The sequence below is a fragment of the Otolemur garnettii genome, unplaced genomic scaffold, assembly GCF_000181295.1.
Source record: "Otolemur garnettii isolate 467f Iridium unplaced genomic scaffold, OtoGar3 scaffold00056, whole genome shotgun sequence".
Classification (NCBI taxonomy): Eukaryota; Metazoa; Chordata; class Mammalia; order Primates; family Galagidae; genus Otolemur; species Otolemur garnettii.
In genome coordinates, this window is record NW_003852451.1 from 9214830 (window position 1) to 9233855 (window position 19026).

A 19026-nucleotide genomic window follows, 5' to 3' on the forward strand; every position below is an offset into this window, starting at 1 on the left:
TGGGAAGTTTCAGCACACAAGAAGGTAAAGACTCTGGTGGGGCTGCACAACACAAACCTCAGGGAACTCTGAACAGAGCTTACATGACATCGGATGTGTAACAACCCAGCCGCCCTCTGCAGCCCAGCCACCTGTCCACACACACCCAGGCCCAACGGGCTGACAAGTGATGACACTGTCCATTAGTCTCCATTTGCTGTAGTGTCTTCCAACAAAACAGCACTGGAAAATTCAAAAAAAAAAAAAAAAAAAAAAAAAGAAAGAAAGAAAGAAAAGAAAAGAAAAGAAAAAAAGAAAGAGCAGCATCTCCTTTGGAATACCAACACCACTGTGACACAGACGCAGCGTGGCATGCAGACCCACGTCTGGTCGGTTTGTTCCTGTTAGGTTTTCTTTGTTGTTTTAATTAACAAATGGGATGGCATGTCTATTTCAATATTAGTAGCATAACACTTAAGTGCAATTTCAGTCTGGCCACCTTCCCTGTGTCTGTCACCAGAGCAGGCAGAGGTGTGACTTCCAGGCAGACTCTGTTCTTCCCAGACTCAGATTCTACGCCTGGAGGCAGCAGGGCCCCCAGGCCCACCCTTTCAGTTCCAAGCACCCGAAAACAGCTCTTTCTCTATTTTCCTTTTTGTCAAAGTGCTCAGGGTGGAGAAGAAAATTCAAATACAACCAAGCTCTAAGCACGTGGTCTTGCTGCCCTCTGCCATCAGCCAGGGCTCCGTCCACTCTCTACGGGATCTCTGCACCCTAGACCCTGGGCTGTCATCTCGTGGCACTCGGTCAGGAGAAGGTCATTGCCCCCAGGCCGGGCCCCCGCGGCTCACACGGAGCTGAGCTTCACCAGGCCGCGCACGGAGTCCTCGTGCAGGGAGTCCTGGCTGGCCAGGCCCAGCACGTGCACAGTGCGGCTGTGCGCCAGGGGGCTGCCCGCCGCCAGCAGCCCTGGGGGCGAGGGCACCTCGTCTGGCGTCAGGAACTGGTGCGCCACGTGCTCCTCCTTGCGGGGCAGGACGTCGGCGAGCGTGGCCTCGGCGGCCAGGTTGGGCATGGAGGAGGGCGGTGTGGGCGGGCCGGGAGCCAGGCTAGCGCATGGCGTGCCCAGGCCCGGCTTCCCAGGCAGGTGCAGCTCGTCGCTGGTGAGGCTGGGCTCGCTCTGCAGCAGAGGCGTGGCCGCGGCCTGCAAAACGAATTTGGTGCTCTGAATGCACTGGTCCTGGTCGCACTGGAGAGCAGAAGGGGCCAGCAAAGAGATGGGGGTGGAGGGACAGGAGGGCCAGGGCAGGGAGGGCGGGGCAGGTGCGAGAAGAGAGAAACCATTAGTGACACCTCAGAAAGCCCAGGCGGGGCGCGCACGGTAGTCCCTGTCGCTGTGGAGGCCCTCAGCACCTGGAGCCTACACAACCCCCTGAAGCCACAGTCACCCACAGGTGCCCAGCCTGCCTCCAGGGGTTAGCTGGCTACGCTGCCTGTGGCCTTCATTCTCATTTTAAAGGCTGCAGTTTTTGGCTCGGCGCCTATAGCTCAACCGGTTAAGGCGCCAGCCACGTACACCTAAGGTGGCGGGTTCAAATCCCCAGCCCGGACCCGCCAAACAACAATGACGGCTGCAACCAAAAAATGGCCGGGCATTGTGGCGGGCACCTGTGGTCCCAGCTACTTGGGAGGCGGAGGCAGGAGACTCGCTGGAGCCCAGGAGTTGGAGGTTGCTGTGAGCTGTAATGCCATGGCACTCTACCCAGGGGGACAGCTTGAGGCTCTGTCTCAAAAAAAAAAAAAAGGCTGCAGTTTTTGAAAAATCCCATTTTCAGAGTATTGGCTTATACCACCTACGGCAGTGTGAGGCAGCTTTCTCATATGCTGAAAACCAATTTTTATATTAAAAATATAGGGGCTTGTAAAAAAAAAATAATAGGGGCTTGTACATCTGTGTTTGGGGCAACATTATTCACAGAACGTGGATGCAGCCCAAGTGGCAGAGGATGGGTGAGCGGATGGACAGCATGCCCCCTACACGCACCGGCCTGTTTCTGAGCCTTAAGAAGGAGGGAGGGGGCCTGAGGGCGCTACACGCCTATCCATGAGCCTGGAGGGCATCACGCTGAGTGAGATAAGCCAGCCACCCAGCCACAAAAAGACAAAACCGATTCCACCTGCGGCCTCTAGAGCAGCCACATTCTCAGAGTGAAAGTAGAATGCTGAGTTCCAGGGGCTGGGGTGGGGGGGACAGTAGGAGCCAGTGTTTCATGGGTGGGAAAGTTCTGGAGATGGATGGTGGCAGTGGTGGCAAGATGACATTAAAGTGACTTACTATCACTGAAATGTGCACTTACAAATTGTTAACATTGTAAATTTTGTGTTATGTCCATTTTACCACAAAAAGAAAAGATGAAAAATACAGCAGAACCTCCCTAGTTCACCACCTCCCTACACTGACCACCCCTTAAGTTGACCTAATTTTCACAGACCAGACATGTACCACACGGACCTTATCAGTATACAGCAGGCCTAGTTCCTTATGTTGACCAATTTGCTACAGTCCCTTGGGGAGTCAACTTACAGAGGTTCTACTGTGTAGGGGTAACAGAAACCCTTGACAGTTGACCCAAGGGAACAGTAAAAGCCTAGAACTGCTAAATTATCATCAGCTTCAAGCACTATCCATTGAGCTTCTGTGGTTTGATAGCACCAAAATCTGAGAAGACATTTCCTTTTCTTTTAAATGTTCTTAAGTCATATCGCATATATGCTATGTTCTTTGTTTCAGTTTCCTGACTGGGCAAAGAAAATAGCATAAAGATATTTCTAGCCTTGGGATGGAGATTCCTGTAGCTTTGCAAACCCTCTTCCCAGACTATGGGTGAGTTTCAGAACGGCTAGGAGAGACTTAACAGGACTCGGGAGTCCTGTGGCTCCTTAGTGAGTCTCAGAAACAGTGTTCTGTGGGAAGGAGGAGGCACAGGATGGACACCAGGCGTGTACATTGTGACCTGTGCTCCAGGTAGAGCTGGGTGCTCTCCATTTCAGCATGTTTCCCCTCTTTACTGGCATTGAAGACCTCAATGCTCAGATGGGCTGGGTGGCTTCCTCACCCCTCCTTGATGTAAGTGACAGATGGAGCCAGGATTTGATACTGGGATAAACCCCTTTCCACTATTTCATGTTTGACACACACTAGGTGCTTAATAAATGTTACTTGGCTTACCCCCTCCTCTTTTTAGAACCCTAGAATTGCTAAAGGACCATGTACCAACAGCTTTGTGATGGAGGTTGCCCCAACCTCTTCCTGACAAGAGGCACATGCACACTGCAGCCACAGGGCACTGCACAAGGGGCCTGCCACAGCAGCCAGGGGAGGGAGAGAGGTCTCCTGAAGTCAAAAATCCTTAGGTGTTTCTGTCACCTGCTGCGGTGTGGGCTTCCTTCCCAGCCTCACGGTTTCTTTCTCAAACCACAGTGGCGGGCCATCCCCTACCAGGGTCCCCAAGCCTAGATGAGAAGGTTGAGAGGCAGCAGTCCCTAAGGAATTCACAGGGTTTAGAAATTTGAAGACCCTGGTTCCAGGCCAGAGCAAAGCTCATAGTGGAGCTTTACAAAGGGACAGCAAATCTCAGGGAATCTTCACTTTTCTATTGCTCAGCCCTGTCAATGGAACTCCAAGACCCCGAGGAGTGGGGAAGAAAGGATTAAGAAGTACTTGGAAGGGGGGTGGCACCTGTGGCTCAGTGAGTAGGGCACCATATGCTGAGGGTGGTGGGTTTGAACCTGGCCCCCGCCAAACTGCAACAAAAAATAACTAGGCGTTGTGGCAGGCGTCTGTAGTCCCAGCTGCTCGAGAGGCTGAGGCAGGAAAATCACCTAAGCCCAGGAGCTGGAGGTTGCTGTGAGCTATGATGCCAGGACACTCTACCCAGGGTGACACAGTGAGACTCTATCTCAAAAAAAAAAAAAAAAAAAAGCAATTGGAAGGGGCTGAGGGTTAAGCATTAACAGCCCTTTAAAGTAACAGGTGGGGGACCACGTTGCTTGCAGGGAATTTCAACAGAGGCTTTCTGGTGGGAGTGCTGTGCAGCAAGGCCGTCCCCACAGACAGCTGTGGCATGTGCAGGTTGCTCACACTTCCTGATGCTGTTAGCTCACTCAAGACACTGGTTTACTCTGACAGGGCAGAAGCAGAAGAAGAGCAGCCTTGCTGATTAAACATGGTCTTCTAGGAACTGTGTTAGGCTTTGGACAGACTGTGCTTTGGAGAATGTTTCATGAACACCACCATCTAGTATTCTCCCTGACAGTGACAACTGAGCTGCAGCAGTGCCACAATTTCCTTCAGCTGGGAGTGGCTGCCCTGCAGCTGAGCTGGGCCACAGGCTGCTGCAGAGAGCTCCATCACCTTCCCTGCAGAGAATTCCATCTCCTTCCCTGCAGAGAGCTCTATCACCTTCCCTGCAGAGAGCTCTATCACCTTCCCTGCAGAGAGCTCCATCACTCTTCCCATACGAGGCATCTTACTTCCACCCTCCCCTCTGGAACCTTTGCTCATACTAATACTTTCTGTTCACATGGTGTCCCCAGCTCTAAGGAACAAGGAAATTACAAATTAGATTTGCCTGTCTGTTGACCTGAGGAAAGCCTTTTTATTGAAAACTAATTGGCAAATTCTATTTCAGGGATCTGCCTGAGTACTTCTGAGTGGCTTCTACAGACTCATGGAAAATAGGTTAGCGCTGGAAGAGACGTTCAAGGTCATGGGGTGGGAGCTGTGGGAGCTGAGCCCACACCCTCTGTGTCTTTCTTCCATGCCCCCTGTCCATTCCTCTACTTGGCACCCCCTGCCAGTTTCCCTCTTTCCTCTTCCCTGATCACCTGTCTCCCACCTAAACCTGGCACAGAGCTTGTGAGCTCATGGGCACCCACGAGAACCTTCCAGGGAAAGTAGCCCCCAACAGTGATCTGTTAAGATAGCTCGTGTTCACTGGAAGGGCGCTGTGGAGTCTGATGTGCCTTCTGAGGCTTTCAGCTATGAACACAGACCTCTGGGTGGGTTTACTATGAAGCCTTGGGGTCTCTCCCTTGCATAGTCCCATCCAAGGCCTTCATCCTGCACATTGTGTGTGTGTGTGTTTTTTTCCTTAAATGGGGCCAGCCCTGGTTCAGGGCTTTCCAAATTCAGGCCCTCTCCTGCCCATACCTACAGTGCTTTTTCATGGCTAAACCTCCAACTTTTTTTTTTTTTTGAGACAGAACCTCAAGCTGTCCCCCTGGGTAGAGTGCCGTGGCATTACAGCTCACAGCAACCTCCTACTCCTGGGCTCAAGCGAGTCTCCTGCCTCCGCCTCCCAAGTAGCTGGGACCATAGGCGCCCACCACAACGCCCGGCTATTTTTTGGTTGCAGCTGTCATTGTTGTTTGGCGGGTCCAGGCTGGGGATTCGAACCTGCCACCTTAGGTGTATGTGGCTGGCGCCTTAGCCGGTTGAGCTATAGGCGCCGAGCCTAAACCTCCAACTTTTTAAAGATTGCAACAAACGCTGTGCTTGGCCTCACTGGCTAGGACATCACTGAAGATGCTACTTTATCAAGAGTAGAGCTTAGGGACTTCAATGAAAGCTGAAAAAAAATGGGTGAAAGGAAAAGGGTAACCTAAGCCATTTAATTCAAAACAAATTTACATATAAGTCACTCGGAAATCTTTTCCAAATGACTATTTCGAACCCCAACTTGAGTTATCTGACTTTGAGGACCCTTCTACCTACAAAATTTGTTCAGATATCTTAACAAATGACTATCTGTGCATGTCCAGTTGTGGGCCCCTCCCCTGTGAGAGGGACTCAGGGCACCCTCCCCAGCTGCCCTGCTGCCAATGAGCACAGAGACTCGGACCACACACCTTGGTGTCTAGATCCTGCTTGTAGCCTGTGGCTCTGAAAATAGTTTGCCACATTCAAACTGATTTCTGTTTAGAAGATCAGTTCCATTCTGAGCACACCAGGACCACACTCTGTCCTGTGGGGATGGTCCCTAGAAGTCTCCTGTTGGCTCAAGAGAAGGCACAGACGTGGGGAACAGTAGGACTATTTCAGATTCACGTCCTGGCTCTACCCGATAGACTCCACAATTCTCATAAAGTGCTCCCCAAACTGCCTGTTTTGAATATCCTCTTAAGAAAAACTCAGATATCAAATGATTCAGAGATGTGCAATATTTTTTAAAAAAGAAAGTTTTCCCTCATTTTTCCCTACTGCCAAAGTTCCGAGGAGGATGGTTCACGCACTTTCACAGTCACGATTTCTGTTTGAGAACCTCATGGGGGAAAGTGACCCATCTTCTCAGGGTTACTGTGGATATGAGCCATGAAATGCATTTTTGTGTGTGAATATATTGACCACATAGTCGAGTTAGCACAACCTTGAGAATAAAACTCATTTCCATGAAACGTATTCTTAACATCTCCTTTTTTGTCTGTTTTTAACCTTTGCTGCTAATTCTTATTTCTCCATTTCTTGTTGATTTTTCTACTTAGTTTTCTTGCTCTTTGGCCTTGCCAGTTCTTCTCAATCTTTTCTTTTCATTGATTTCCCTCCCTACTTCTCCTTTTTTCTTTTCTTTCTTTTTTTTTTTCTGAGACAGAGTGTCACTATGCCCTCTGTAGAGTGTTGTTGTATCACAGCTCACAGCAACCTCAAACTCTTGGCTTAAGTGATTCTCTTGCTTCAGCCTCCCAAGTAGCTGGGACTACAGGCGCTGCCGCAATGCCCGGCTATTTTTGTTGTTGTTGTTGTTTAGCAGGCCTGGGCTGGATTCAAACCCGCCAGCCCTGGTGCATGTGGCCAGCGACCTAACCACTGAACTACAGGCGCTGAGCCATTCTCCTTTTTCCTTCTCTTCTCTTCTCTTCCTTTCTACTGGTCTCTTTTCTCTTACCGTGATCCTTTTTCCTCCCCCACCTTCCTCCCTGGCTTTTCTTTTGAGGACTCTACTGTCTTCTACCAGTAGAGGGAGACATCATTGCTCCTTTTTTCTCTAACAATTTGGTGGCTGAGCATTTATTCCAGCTGACACCAGGAAGCCACTGGTATGTCTGAGTTGACCTAACCAGTTATATAATCTTAAGGAAACACACAGCCAACCACTCAGATATCTGACAGTGACAGTCCACCTACTATAAATAGCAAGTTGAGAAACTCGTGCTTTCATTCCAACTCTAAAAGTTCATATTTATCAAATAACTGTATTAGGTTGAAGCATATAAAATGGCCACTTTTTACGTAAAAGATGGATAAAATGCTGAATAGAATAAAATCTTGATCTCTCATAAGAGTGCTGTGAAAAGACCTTTCTGCTGGGAGCATAAAAGCACCACTGTCTGGGGTGCTGGAGCTTCTGCTGCAGTCGCAGTAAGTCACAGTGAAGGCTGATTTACCACCTAAACGAAGCGTTGGCATTTCACTTGCAAAAGAAGTTTACGGCTTCAGATGCATGGATGACATAGACGTTAGCACTTAATGTTACAATTTAAACATGCCATAGAGATCGTTTACTTTTTGTCTCTGCAGAGTTTCAAATAAAATTGCTCATGTTGGAATGCATGTTATTTCACCCTAGCTGAATTTTTGTCTGAAAAAAACCTAGTGTACAGATGCTGCTAAAAGCAGAGCTAGGCGTTTTCTGGATGGTCTGTGTACAAATTGAGAAGGGATGAAATTATCTCTTTTGCTCCAATTCTGTCAAAAGTATTAATGCTAAGCATCACTTATTTCTGCTTTCCTGTGAAGCCCTTTTCTGGGGTCTTATGAATCTTCATTTATAGTTAGAAAAACACCACAGTCTTCTGAAATCTAACTAGAATGTAGATGCAAGTTGGAAAGAGAGTTTCTTTATATTCATTTTATTCAGCATTGTCATTTCAGTTTGTTTACGTTATTTTTCCCACTATATTTCATTTTTCAGATTATGCACGAAGAGCTCTTTTGCTATACTAGTTAAATCATGCAACCGCTGGTCTAGTCTGGTTTTGATACTGCATTAAGGGGGATTTAAGATATTAGATTAAGTAAATATAGTAAATGTTTTTCTCTTAAAAAACCCAACAACTATGTATTATGTTACTATCTTTGCATATCAAATGTGATCCCAAAGGATCTTTGTAGCTGTAAGTGCTAGATACAAAAGTAAACTATGACCCCAGTGCTATACAGAAATTAAATTATTTGACAACCAAATGAGATATGCACACTGAAATGTCGTGAGTGTACACACACATTGTCACCGTCAGAACTTCAGTGCTGGGAAATAATACAAGCCAATAATGAGGAAAATGGGAATAATGAAAACGTGATCCTCAGCTAGCGGGAGGGTTACTCACACACACTCCCAGCCTGGCTTCTCAGAATTCCATAGGAGTCATATGATAAAACCTGCCTGTGGGATCACCTATGTTATTTTACCGCTTTAGATGTTACATCATTACTTCTCTAACATTTTTTTTCCTTGAGAATTTATAGTAGAGAGAAGATCCTGTAAAGCACTAAATAAACCACCAGGTAAATTTTCCTATTTCTGAGATAATCAGTGAGACCTCAGTGGGTACTGTGATGAATTTTCTACCAAATATTTATCTAATTGTTTTTAACTACGATATCAGAGTGCTTATCTAAGACTTAGAATTATAAAGCCTTTATCTCTAATTTCTGAAACACGGCATATTTCCCTAGGAGCCCTTTTCCTATCATTCAGGAAATACTTATCTGATCCAAACATTGGTCCTAAAATAAAATGATAGGCAAAAATTCGATCAAAGATACCTAAGGATTCTTTTCCCTCCAGCCATTTTTTCCTTTGCAAATGAACATGCTGAGTCTGGTGCTAAATATAAATGTCTCTAAATGTTTCAGATTCCACTGCTAATTCAGTATTTATTGCTGGTGGAGTGAATAGCAAACAGGCATATCTGGAGCAAATGTCCTTTAATTACAGACACAAAGCTTCTACTCCCAGGAATGACGGATAACTGACACTGGACTGAACACACGGGGCATATGAAATAGGCCAAAACACAGAGGCAAATGATACCAAGCAGTGTGCATCAGACAGTGTTATACCTGAGAGAAGAGAGACTCAGAAGGCGAGCCCCAGGTTCAACCAGTTTTTCTATTTTTCTGAGGGAAAATTTCCTAAATGTGGCATAGAGCTGGAGTCTGAGCAGCCCATCGTAGTTCTGCTGAAGAACTGGAGAAAGCAGAGATTGGAGTGTGAGGAAGCCCAAGTGGCTGGGTTTGTAGTGCAGGACTTTAGAGAAGAGGATGCTGTGCAGAGAGGGGACTGAAGTCCCTGTGGGAGCCCCCCAAATTCTATAGCCAAAGACTGTGCTGTGCACGCACAGGGTGACAACCCCCCATCCCAATGCTTATGAAATAGCAGCTACAATGGGGTTGAGAGAGAAATAGAGATCCTAGAGGTTGAGAAAAATAGCGCTGGAGACATCTATCACATTAACCTCTCTAACACCCTGTTGACATCTCTGGGATCCTGGGATCCAGCTAAGACATTGGAAAGGCTGTGCCTTAAGAGTAAGAATCATGAACTAAAGTAAGACCCTAGGCCAGGGGTCCTCAAACTTTTTAAACAGGGGGCCTGTTCACTGTCCCTCAGACTGTTGGAGGGCCGGACTGTGGGCCCCGGAACGAGTTGGCTGCTAAGCAGGACAGGCAGCGGTGGCAAAAACACCTGGTGGGCCGGATAAATGTCCTAGGCGGGCTGCATGTGGCCCGCAGGCAGTAGTTTGAGGACGCCTGCCCTAGACCTATCCTAACAAAGACTAAAACCAAATCCTGACAAGATCTTCAGAGGAGACAGACAGAATTTGGAGGTTGAATTCCACCAAATAAGAGAAGCCTGGGAAATATCTTGGATTTTTCCATAGATCTGCACTCACAAGCCCATACAAGTTCCAGTCAACTAGCAAGTGGTTGAACTGCCTGCAAAAACAGGTGTCAACACTCTCCAGCGGAAGATAACAAAGTCCAGAGCCTTTACACTATATTATCCAAAATATCCAGGATTCAATAAAGCATCAATAGACATACAAAAAAATGGGACAATGTGATAGAATCAAATGAAAGCTCTAGAACTAAAAAGCATAATAATAAAAATAAGTAATTCCCTAGATGAGCTTAACTGGTCGGAGAAGGCAGAAGAAGGTGAACGCAAAGATGGATCAAAAGAGATTATCTAATCTGAAGAACTGAGAGAAGTTGGTGAAAAATGCTCAGAGATTCAGAGATTATCCCCTGGGCCAATATCAAAAGGTCTAAGATATATAATTGGAGGAGAGAGAATAAGATTAAGGCAGAAAAAAACTGAACACATAATGACCATGAGTGTCCCAATTTGATTAAAAGATAACTTTCAGACTTAAAGACTCTGAGCTGTAAAATAGCAGAGATAACCCTTGGGCAAGGTCAATAATTTACTAGGATACTGATACGTTTCCACAAGGACAAACCTTTTGCCTAATCTAGACTACTCTGAAATGTTGCAAATGGTTTGGACTTGGGGGAAGCAAGTAGAGAAAAAAAAGAGTGAATTTATCATTAATACTGACATTTGTAACAGAGAGGAAACTGAAGATGCTTGGTAGACACCTGCTGATCAAGTTGTGGGTTAGATTATGGAGTGGCTACACATTCTGGCTTTGTGACTGACCACAGGAGAAATTAATCATCCATCAGCACAGAATGCCTCGGTGGTGTGACTTCCTCAGCCCTAGGAGGAGTCATCATGCCACTGCACTCCCTAAGAAGATCCCCCACCCCCACCTAGGAGTCTTTAGCCTAGTGGTTAAGAAGAGCACGTTCCATGGAGTCAGAGCACCAAGAGGGAAATCTCAGGGTGGCCACTGGTGGGCTATGTCACATACTAACATCCCCAAATCTCAGTCTCCTCAAAGGGGTGATCAGAACACCCACACCAGGTGGTTTGTGAGGACTAAGTGGGATGACAGTGTGGGTGATGAACGGAGCCCAGGTCTGCCACACAATAGTTAACCTCAGTCTCCTCAAAGTGTCAGTCGCTATATCCCCAAAATGAAATAAATAAGTAAAAAGGAAGATGACAGCTTGGCAAGTAGCTAAACCCATTGCTCCTAGTGATGGAGCAGGTGGTTAGACACTTTCTGTCTGTCACTGCGTCAGAGACCAGGAGTCCTGCAGGGCTGTGGGCCCCCCTTGGCCAGGTCGTGATGTGCTGGGTCATTTTATGATAGTCTTGGTTGGGATGTCTATAACAGGCAGCTTAACCAAGTTAAAGGAAAGGAATGTTCCAATGCCCCAAAGAATTAGTTTCATTGTCAGTCTTGAAATACTTTAGCTCATTTTCTATATTTTGACAATTCCTGGAAATCGCTTGGTATGGATATTTCTCTTGGCCCTAAGTTTACTCAAAAGGAGAGAAAGCAAAGCAGCAGTGCAGAATGTGTAACTCACGCTGGGAGTTTTCTCTGCTAGAAGCTCCAGCTCTTTTGCTGGAAGAGTTGCTTGCATCAAGTAGAGTGTTAAAAAAATGCAAAACACCAACGGCTCCCATTCAGGGCTTACCCCAAGTGCTTTGTTATTCTCACTGAAGTCTTTGGTTACTTCTTCTCTTTCCCTCCACTTTTACAAATTATTCTCATTTTCTATTTGTTAACTTTTACAGTCTTTAAGTTTTCTTCCTTTCATTTTTTTTTTTTTACAATAAAACAATATTGATATGAGACACATGAGATCATGGCATCAAATTAGATAACTGAGATGAAATGGATAACTTCCTAGAAAGACACATACATCTGAAACTGACCCAAGAAGAAATAGAAAATCTGAAAAGACCCATAAGAAATAAAGAGTAATCAATAAAACCATCCACAAAGAAAGCTGAGGATTGGATGGCTTTCCTGGTGAATTCTTTCAAATCTTTAAAGAAGAAATAATACCAATTCTTCACAAACCCTTCAAAACACAGAAGAGGAAGATCTTTTTAACTCATTCTCTGAAGCCAGCAAGCATCACCCCCAACCCCAGCACAAGACAAAGACTTCAAAAGAAAATTACAGACAATATCTCTTACAAACATAGATGAAAAAGTCCAAAAAACCCGCTAGCAAACTGAATCTAGCAACATATAAAAAGGATTATACAGCATGACCAAGTAAGATTTATCCCACAAATGCAAGAAATAAGAGACAAATAAGAAAAATGCATGGGGGAAGTCCGGCATGAAGGCCAGACTGGGGCATATCCCCCGATATCCCCCTAATCCTGCGTCCTATGCTGGCTGCTCAGCCTTGGGTCTGTTGGTTGGGGCCGGTGGGAAGAGAGGAGACGTTAAGGGTCACGTGTTTACCTGCTTCTGAGAGGAGCTATCCCTGCATGTGGGGACTGAGAGGTTGGCTCTGCCTTCCTACTCTACGAGTGGAGCTACAGAGATCAGAGACTCACAGACTGCTCAGAGCTGGAAAAGGCTTTAGACACAGATTAGTCCCAGCGCCTTTTTCACAGATGAGGAAAACTGAGGAGCAGAGAGGCAGAGCGACCTTCTAATCGTCAGGGAGCTGACTAGGGGTGGCCAGAACTGGAGCTCTTGTTCCCGATTCCCACCCTGGGCTCAGTCTCTCACCGCTGTCACGTCCACTGTTGTCCAGTTACTCAGAGAAGAGACAATGATCTGGCTGACCTCACTGTTCGTGGATGTCAGGGAGGTAATGATAATAATATGAAGAATAGCTAACACTTCTGTAGGACTTATCTTGTGTTAGGCAAGGTCTTAAGTGCTTTATGTATTAACTCACTTAACCCTCAGAGAAACCCTACAAGATAAGAATATCAACGTTCCCATTTTATGGATAAAAACACGAAGGCAGAGAGGATTAAGCCACTTGTCAGGTTGCTCATCTGGTGAGTGGCAGCAATCTGGTCTCTGCACAATTAACCCCTCTCTAATTTTCCTCTTCAAGAAGGGGATGGAGAAGGGGTCTTAAGGCCTGCCGGTGTCCACCGCATGGAGGAGATACCTTTGGACAATGCTATCGCTGGTGGGAACATTCTGGGACTCGATTCTGCCGTCCTGTGTTACTCTTGGATCTGAAGCATCACTCCCCGCCTGTGACTCCCAGAAGTTTTGGATTTCTTCAAGTTTTGCTCTGATAGGGAGGAGGTAGACCACAGTCCTCACTGGATAGGGCTTCTTTACCTTGGGGTCCATGGCTGTAGGGGGAGACCCTGATCCTGAAATTACATGCAAAACTCTGTGTGTCTGGGCTCACAGGGGCACAGATTTCCTTAGGGCCATGACATTGAGATGGCACTATACATGTGGCTCCTGGGCCCACACCTGACAGTGCTTTTGGAGTCTCCTCCTAGAAGCTGTCGAGAAGTGCACGTGTCTGAGGAGAGGAAGGAACGAGGCTCTCTCCTCCATGAGTGGTGTGGACGTTGAGGTAGTGCTGTGGGGTGACACAGTGGCCCCTTTGCCCAGGGGTGCCCGGCAGACAAGGCATGCAGCCTGAGGGCACTGTCAGCCTGAGAGGGTGACCTAGGGACCCGGGACCTGACTCAGTCCTGTCAGGACCCAGCTCACACTTGGCACCACAGTCAGCAGGGAGGAGACTCAGCCTCTGGATCCAGAGTTCTTCCCAAGCACGGTGATCTGATGGAGGCTCGGTGGCAGGGGACATCTCAGGCAGCTCTTTCCCTGGCTGCCTGTACCATGTTCAAATCCAGATACAGTGGGGAGCAGGCAGTGGGGAGCCTCGGGGCCTTCAGTGTCCTCGAACTGCCTGAGACAGTGCTCTGGCCCACAGTGCCTTGAATGGAGCCAGAGGAGGTAGAGACAGGTGGCTGCTGCTTCACCTCCAGGGTCCTCCTAGACAACCTGCCTTAAGGGTTGCTGGGTAGGCAAGAGGTGGCTTCCCATGGCAGTAGGCACTTACCTCCCAGCCATTTCTTCCATGCCCTGGGCCAGAGTCACAGCACAGCTGTAGACTGATGGATGCCAGAGATGAACTGGATTAGCTGCATGGAGTAAGATGGACTCCTTCAACTTCTACCCTCCACGATGATCCAGCACATAGTAGGTGCTTGCTAAATGTACACTGAACGAATGTATTAGGTCCCATTCCATCTTGACCTAAAGTGGCTTCATGATGACGCACCTTTAAGACAGATGTTGTTTGTCTTCTTGAGTATACAGCTTGGTGACATTAGCACCATGTAGAGCTTGGTGACATCAGCACCGTGTAGAGCTTGGTGACATCAGCACTGTGTAGAGCTTGGTGACATCAGCACCGTGTAGAGCATGGTGGCATCAGCACTGTGTAGAGCTTGGTGACAGCACCGTGTAGAGCTTGGTGACATCAGCACCGTGTAGAGCATGGTGACATAAGCACCGTGTAGAATGCAGTGGGTCAGTAATATGGGAGTCACAGGGTAGGACCAACATAAGTCCTACTTATCAAAGTAGGTCTGCTACTTTGATGGTCAAAGTATCAGTGGTCTGCTGATCAGTGGTCTGCTCAGTGGTCTGCTCGGATGAGGGCTCATAGCACTTCCTTTGTGTATTTGCCTATACAGTGTCCTGACTGTTGACCCTAGTTGGGGGGGGGGCTGTACTCTAACCCTGTGTCCCTACCACCTAGTCTAGTCCTCAGCACACAGTAGGAGCACCCCTACTGTGAGTGAATGGGCAGTTGTGTACAGGGTGTGTAATCACATGCCAGCAGCAGAGAAATGAACAGCGTGCGCCATGGTCAGACTGCTGTGCACCTGGGCTCCCTGGGCACAGTGAAGGCAGCCTATGAGCACTGACTTTCATGGCAGTGCACTTGAGGTATGCAAAGTGAACGTGAGGGTTAGAGAGTCACCAGGTCTATAAAGTAGTGTCTGTGTGTCCCTGGGGATATGGACAGACTCTCCAGCTTAAATAAAATGGGGAACAGGCACATCTACTTCCCACTGTTGGTTTAGGGTCACATGAGACCCTGATCACTCAGGTGGCCTCAGTAAATGTAACCCAACTCTTCCTCTCTCTGTCCTCAGTTTTCTCCTCTGAAAAATATAGAGGGGGACCCTTCAGGGTCACTTGAGTAAGGCTGGACAGAACAAGCTGTTCCCTGATGCCTTATGGAGTGGGGCAGTGGGGACCGTGGCTTAAACTCACTTGCTTTTAAAGAAGATATTTTATTAGCAAAGCAAAGCAAAGTGGTGCCCATAGGACGGCCTGCCGCCAACAACACAGCCCAGCAACTTCCTGCTGGGATGAGCCACTGTGAGCACATGCTCCCCTTAGGCTGAGTTGTTGGGAAAGCATTGGGACTGCAGACTCCACTCTGCACACGCGTAGAGACCAGGGTACCAGGCTTTGCCCACCCCAGTCTGCCCTGCAGTTGAATCTTTGATCTGTCAGGGAAACTGGGCTGTGGGTCACTCAGCCATACAAAGAATAGACAGCACGGGGCGTGGGGGTCACAGATTGGGTCCCCTGCAGGAGCATGAAACTATGTTAAGGAAGTTTCTCATAAATGAAGAGAATTCATTGCCTTCTAGACACCCAGGGAGTTTTAAGGCACTGACAGTCAGGGCAGGCCATGCTGTGACTGCAGGTGCCCATGGAGAGACTCCTGTCCCCTTCCCCAAGTGTCCCACCAGCAAACCGGGGTCAAAGCCTGCCCCACCCTTCAATGTGACTGCAGCCTTGGGAGTGGCACTGGGCCAGTTAATGAATGAATGACACCTGGTCTAATCTGAGATTCTGGCGGGAAGCAGGGAGAACTGGCAACACCGCCCACTGCACAGCACAGATGTGGACAAAGGGACAGCACAGGAAATGGGGAACAGCAAGAGAGCCCCAGCCTTCCCCTCTGGGAGCCCCGCCTGTATGAGGGGCCTCCGCACCAGAGGGCCGCAAGGAGTTTGGGCCAATGGGAGCAAGCAGGCCAGACTCAGGGGCCGACACTTTCCCTTTAACATCCTATTCCTCTTCCAGCCCGTAGTCCCACTCTGGGTGGCTGCTGGGCCTGACGGCAAGTGGGAGGGAGGGCTCCCAGTGGCTCCTACCATGTCGCTCTGTGACTGGGTGGCTCCGTACATGGTGATGCCATTGGAGGGTGCTGCCGGCTGCGGGGTGTCGGGCTGAATGTACCCTCTTCTGTCAATGAGGCTGTGAGAGAGGAGACAGGACACCAGAGAGTGAATGGGGACCCCGGAATCTCCCTCCTCCCACTAACTGCGGGAGCCTCCTTGCTGGCCAACCTCCACCTGCTGCCGTCTGTCCCCAGGGTTCCAATCCACTCTTTTATTACGTTCTTCATTACAAACATGTCCCGAGTGCTGTCTACACGGCACAGCTCGCCTTGCCGCACTCTGCTTTGCCACCTCTGTGTTTTTGTTCAAGCTGCTATTTTCCTTACCCAAGGTTGCTGTGCTATTGGCTCCTCTGTCCATTCTAAAAGGCTAGGTTCAAAAGCAGCGCAGCCCCTGCTCTTGCCTGGCCACCTCTTGTCCCTTTCTCTCTCTCTGCATTCTCTCAGCCCTGCACCCACCCTCCTAGGTGCCACGGTGTGTCTACACCAGCATCTACTTTGTCTAGCAGCCCCCCAGCTCAGCAGGGCAGGGCCTTCATCTTTCTGTTTCCCCCCACAGAATCTGGTTCTTGCATGGCTTACAGAGACAGGGATCAAGGCCCCTTGTCTACACCTGATGCAGAGGCAGCTCAGTCACTATGGTTCTAGACTGGCCCTCAATGGGTGCTGAGCAAACTCTGGTTGATAGGATGAATAAAAACAAATGCGGCTCGGCGCCTGTGGCTCAAGCGGCTAAGGCGCCAGCCACGTACACCTGAGGTGGTGGGTTCGAATCCCCAGCCCGGACCCGCCAAACAACAATGACGGCTGCAACCAAAAAATAGCCGGGCGTTGTGGCGGGCGCCTGTGGTCCCAGCTGCTTGGGAGGCGGAGGCAGGAGACTCGCTTGAGCCCAGGAGTTGGAGGTTGCTGTGAGCGCGATGCCATGGCACTCTACCCAGGGGGATAGCTTGAGGCTCCGTCTCAAAAAAAAAAAAAAAAAAAAAAAAAAAAAAACAAATGCCCAGTCTCCCACCGACGGGTTTCTGAGTAGTGCTCCCAGAGGCCCGTTTCTGTGCTCTGTGGTGCTATCTCCCCCTAGAAGGCAGGATGATGCTTTGCCACGTAATCAGAAGAGGTGCTTTTTTCTCCCCATGGCTGGCATTGACCTTGAGTCTAAGGGCACCAAGGTGAAGAGCAACAGGAGACTCAGCTAATAAATGGGGAACCCCAGATGGCCCCCACTGCTTTGGAGGGGCCACACGCACAGCACAGACCCATTCTAGTGTCCTCAGCAGCTTCCACAAGATGCATAAACACGTTCCCCGCTGTGAGGGTGGCCACCTGGACTGCAGGCAGCCAGCACGCTGCTGGAAGAGCAGAGCCTCCTACGTGTCAGTTCAGCTACACCTGCAGGTCTCTGAGTGACAGAGTAATAGACCATAAAAATCACTGTGATGGATCCTAAAATGGGACTCCCCACCTCAGTTCCAGCGAGTCCCCAAAGGCTTAGAAAGCACAATTGGCAACAAGAAGGGCTGGGTCCCTGCGCAGGACGTCAGGGGTTTCTCAAGGCAGCTTTGCCACCCACTTCAAGAGTCCAAAAGGTAGGTGGAGGGGACAAGAGCCAAGAAGGCTGAGAACTGAGGAGGGGAGTGGGACTCAGGGACTGGGTGAGGGTCCAGATGTGGGCCCCCCAGGGAAGGGCCAGCATGGAGCAGGCTTGAGAGAATGTAATGGTTAAACTGCAAAATGCATGTTGGAGTCCTCCCCAGCAACTGTGAGTGTGACCTTATGGGAGACGGGGTCTTTGCAGATGTAACCAGGGTGAGATGAGTTCACAGTTGAGTGGGCAGGCCCTCATCCCAGGTGATTGGTGTCCTTATAAGAGACAAAAAAAGATGCAGGGAGGAGAATGCCCCACAAAGGTGCAGAAACACGCAGGGAGAGTGCACGTGACGACACAGGCAGACACTGCAGGGACGCAGCTACCAGCCAACGGGCGTCTGAGGACCGTGGGGCCAGGAGAGAGCAGGAAGGATGCTCCCCAGTGTCTCGGAGGGAGCCCCGCCCCGCCCACCCCTCCATTTCAGACTTCCAACCTCCTGTGGAAGAGCATAACTTCCGGAGTTGCAAGAGCATAACTCTGGGGGTCGCATTCCACTTTGCACAGTGCCCTGGAACACTCCCGCAGGACTGAGCCTTCCCCTGACGGGGTCCACAGAGGCCCAGGCAGTGGACAGCTACAGGCCCTGGGCTGGGGTGGCAGGTGAGTGGCCACTGGGGGAGCTGCAATGGGAGGTTCTCAGAGGAAACTGGAGAGCACACGCCAGCCGCAGTGCCCCACCAGGTTGGGGGGCATTATGTGGGGCCAGCAGCACCTGACCCCTGCCCTGACTTTCCCTCCCTGTCGGTGGCTGAGACCTGGGGAGCTGACACCCTACAGGCTTCCCTCCTGGGGTGGGCTGGCAGGTGGGAGGCATTACTTTTCAGTGAACTTGGCAGTTTCTGATGCAATGAAACAGTGCTATTTTGGAGGGAAAGAAAATGCCCTGAGTCCTTTTTGTTACATGACAAGAGAATCTAACGTATTTATAGGGCCTTTCACCCAGAAGCAGGCAGCCTTTTGCATCCAGCCTGCACGGCATAGCAGCCATACCCCAGGACTGGGACACCTTGGATTGGGCCCAACACAGCTCTGCCCCGGTCTCCCCGGGTCCTCCCTGCCCTTCACTGCTGCGCCCTGTGGTCACTGGTCCCTCAGTCTGTGAAAACTCTGCTGCTCTCACTTCCCCTCCCCAGTTCCTACTCATCCTTCAGAAGAGATCACCACTGAGCCCCTCCTGGGTGCCACGCACCTCACTGTGCACCACTTGCCCGGGGCAGCCTGTGCCACCTGTGAGACAGCCCCCCGCGTCCCCAGCCCCTGCACAAGGC

The 19026-nt window shown here is 49.2% G+C and overlaps 1 protein-coding gene across 1 annotated transcript in view; it reads right to left on the reverse strand.

Annotated features, from left to right (window-relative positions):
* Nucleotides 1–294: 294 nt before the first annotated feature.
* The window catches only part of ZDHHC14 (zinc finger DHHC-type containing 14), a 248187-nt gene continuing 229455 nt past the window's right edge, over nt 295–19026 (reverse strand). The window contains exons 8-9 of the mRNA XM_012806724.2: nt 16085–16187; nt 295–1228 (exon numbers count right to left, since the gene is read on the reverse strand). Coding sequence (XP_012662178.1) covers nt 827–1228; nt 16085–16187 — 505 coding nt within the window. The 3' untranslated portion in view covers nt 295–826. The remainder of the gene's footprint in view (nt 1229–16084; nt 16188–19026) is intronic.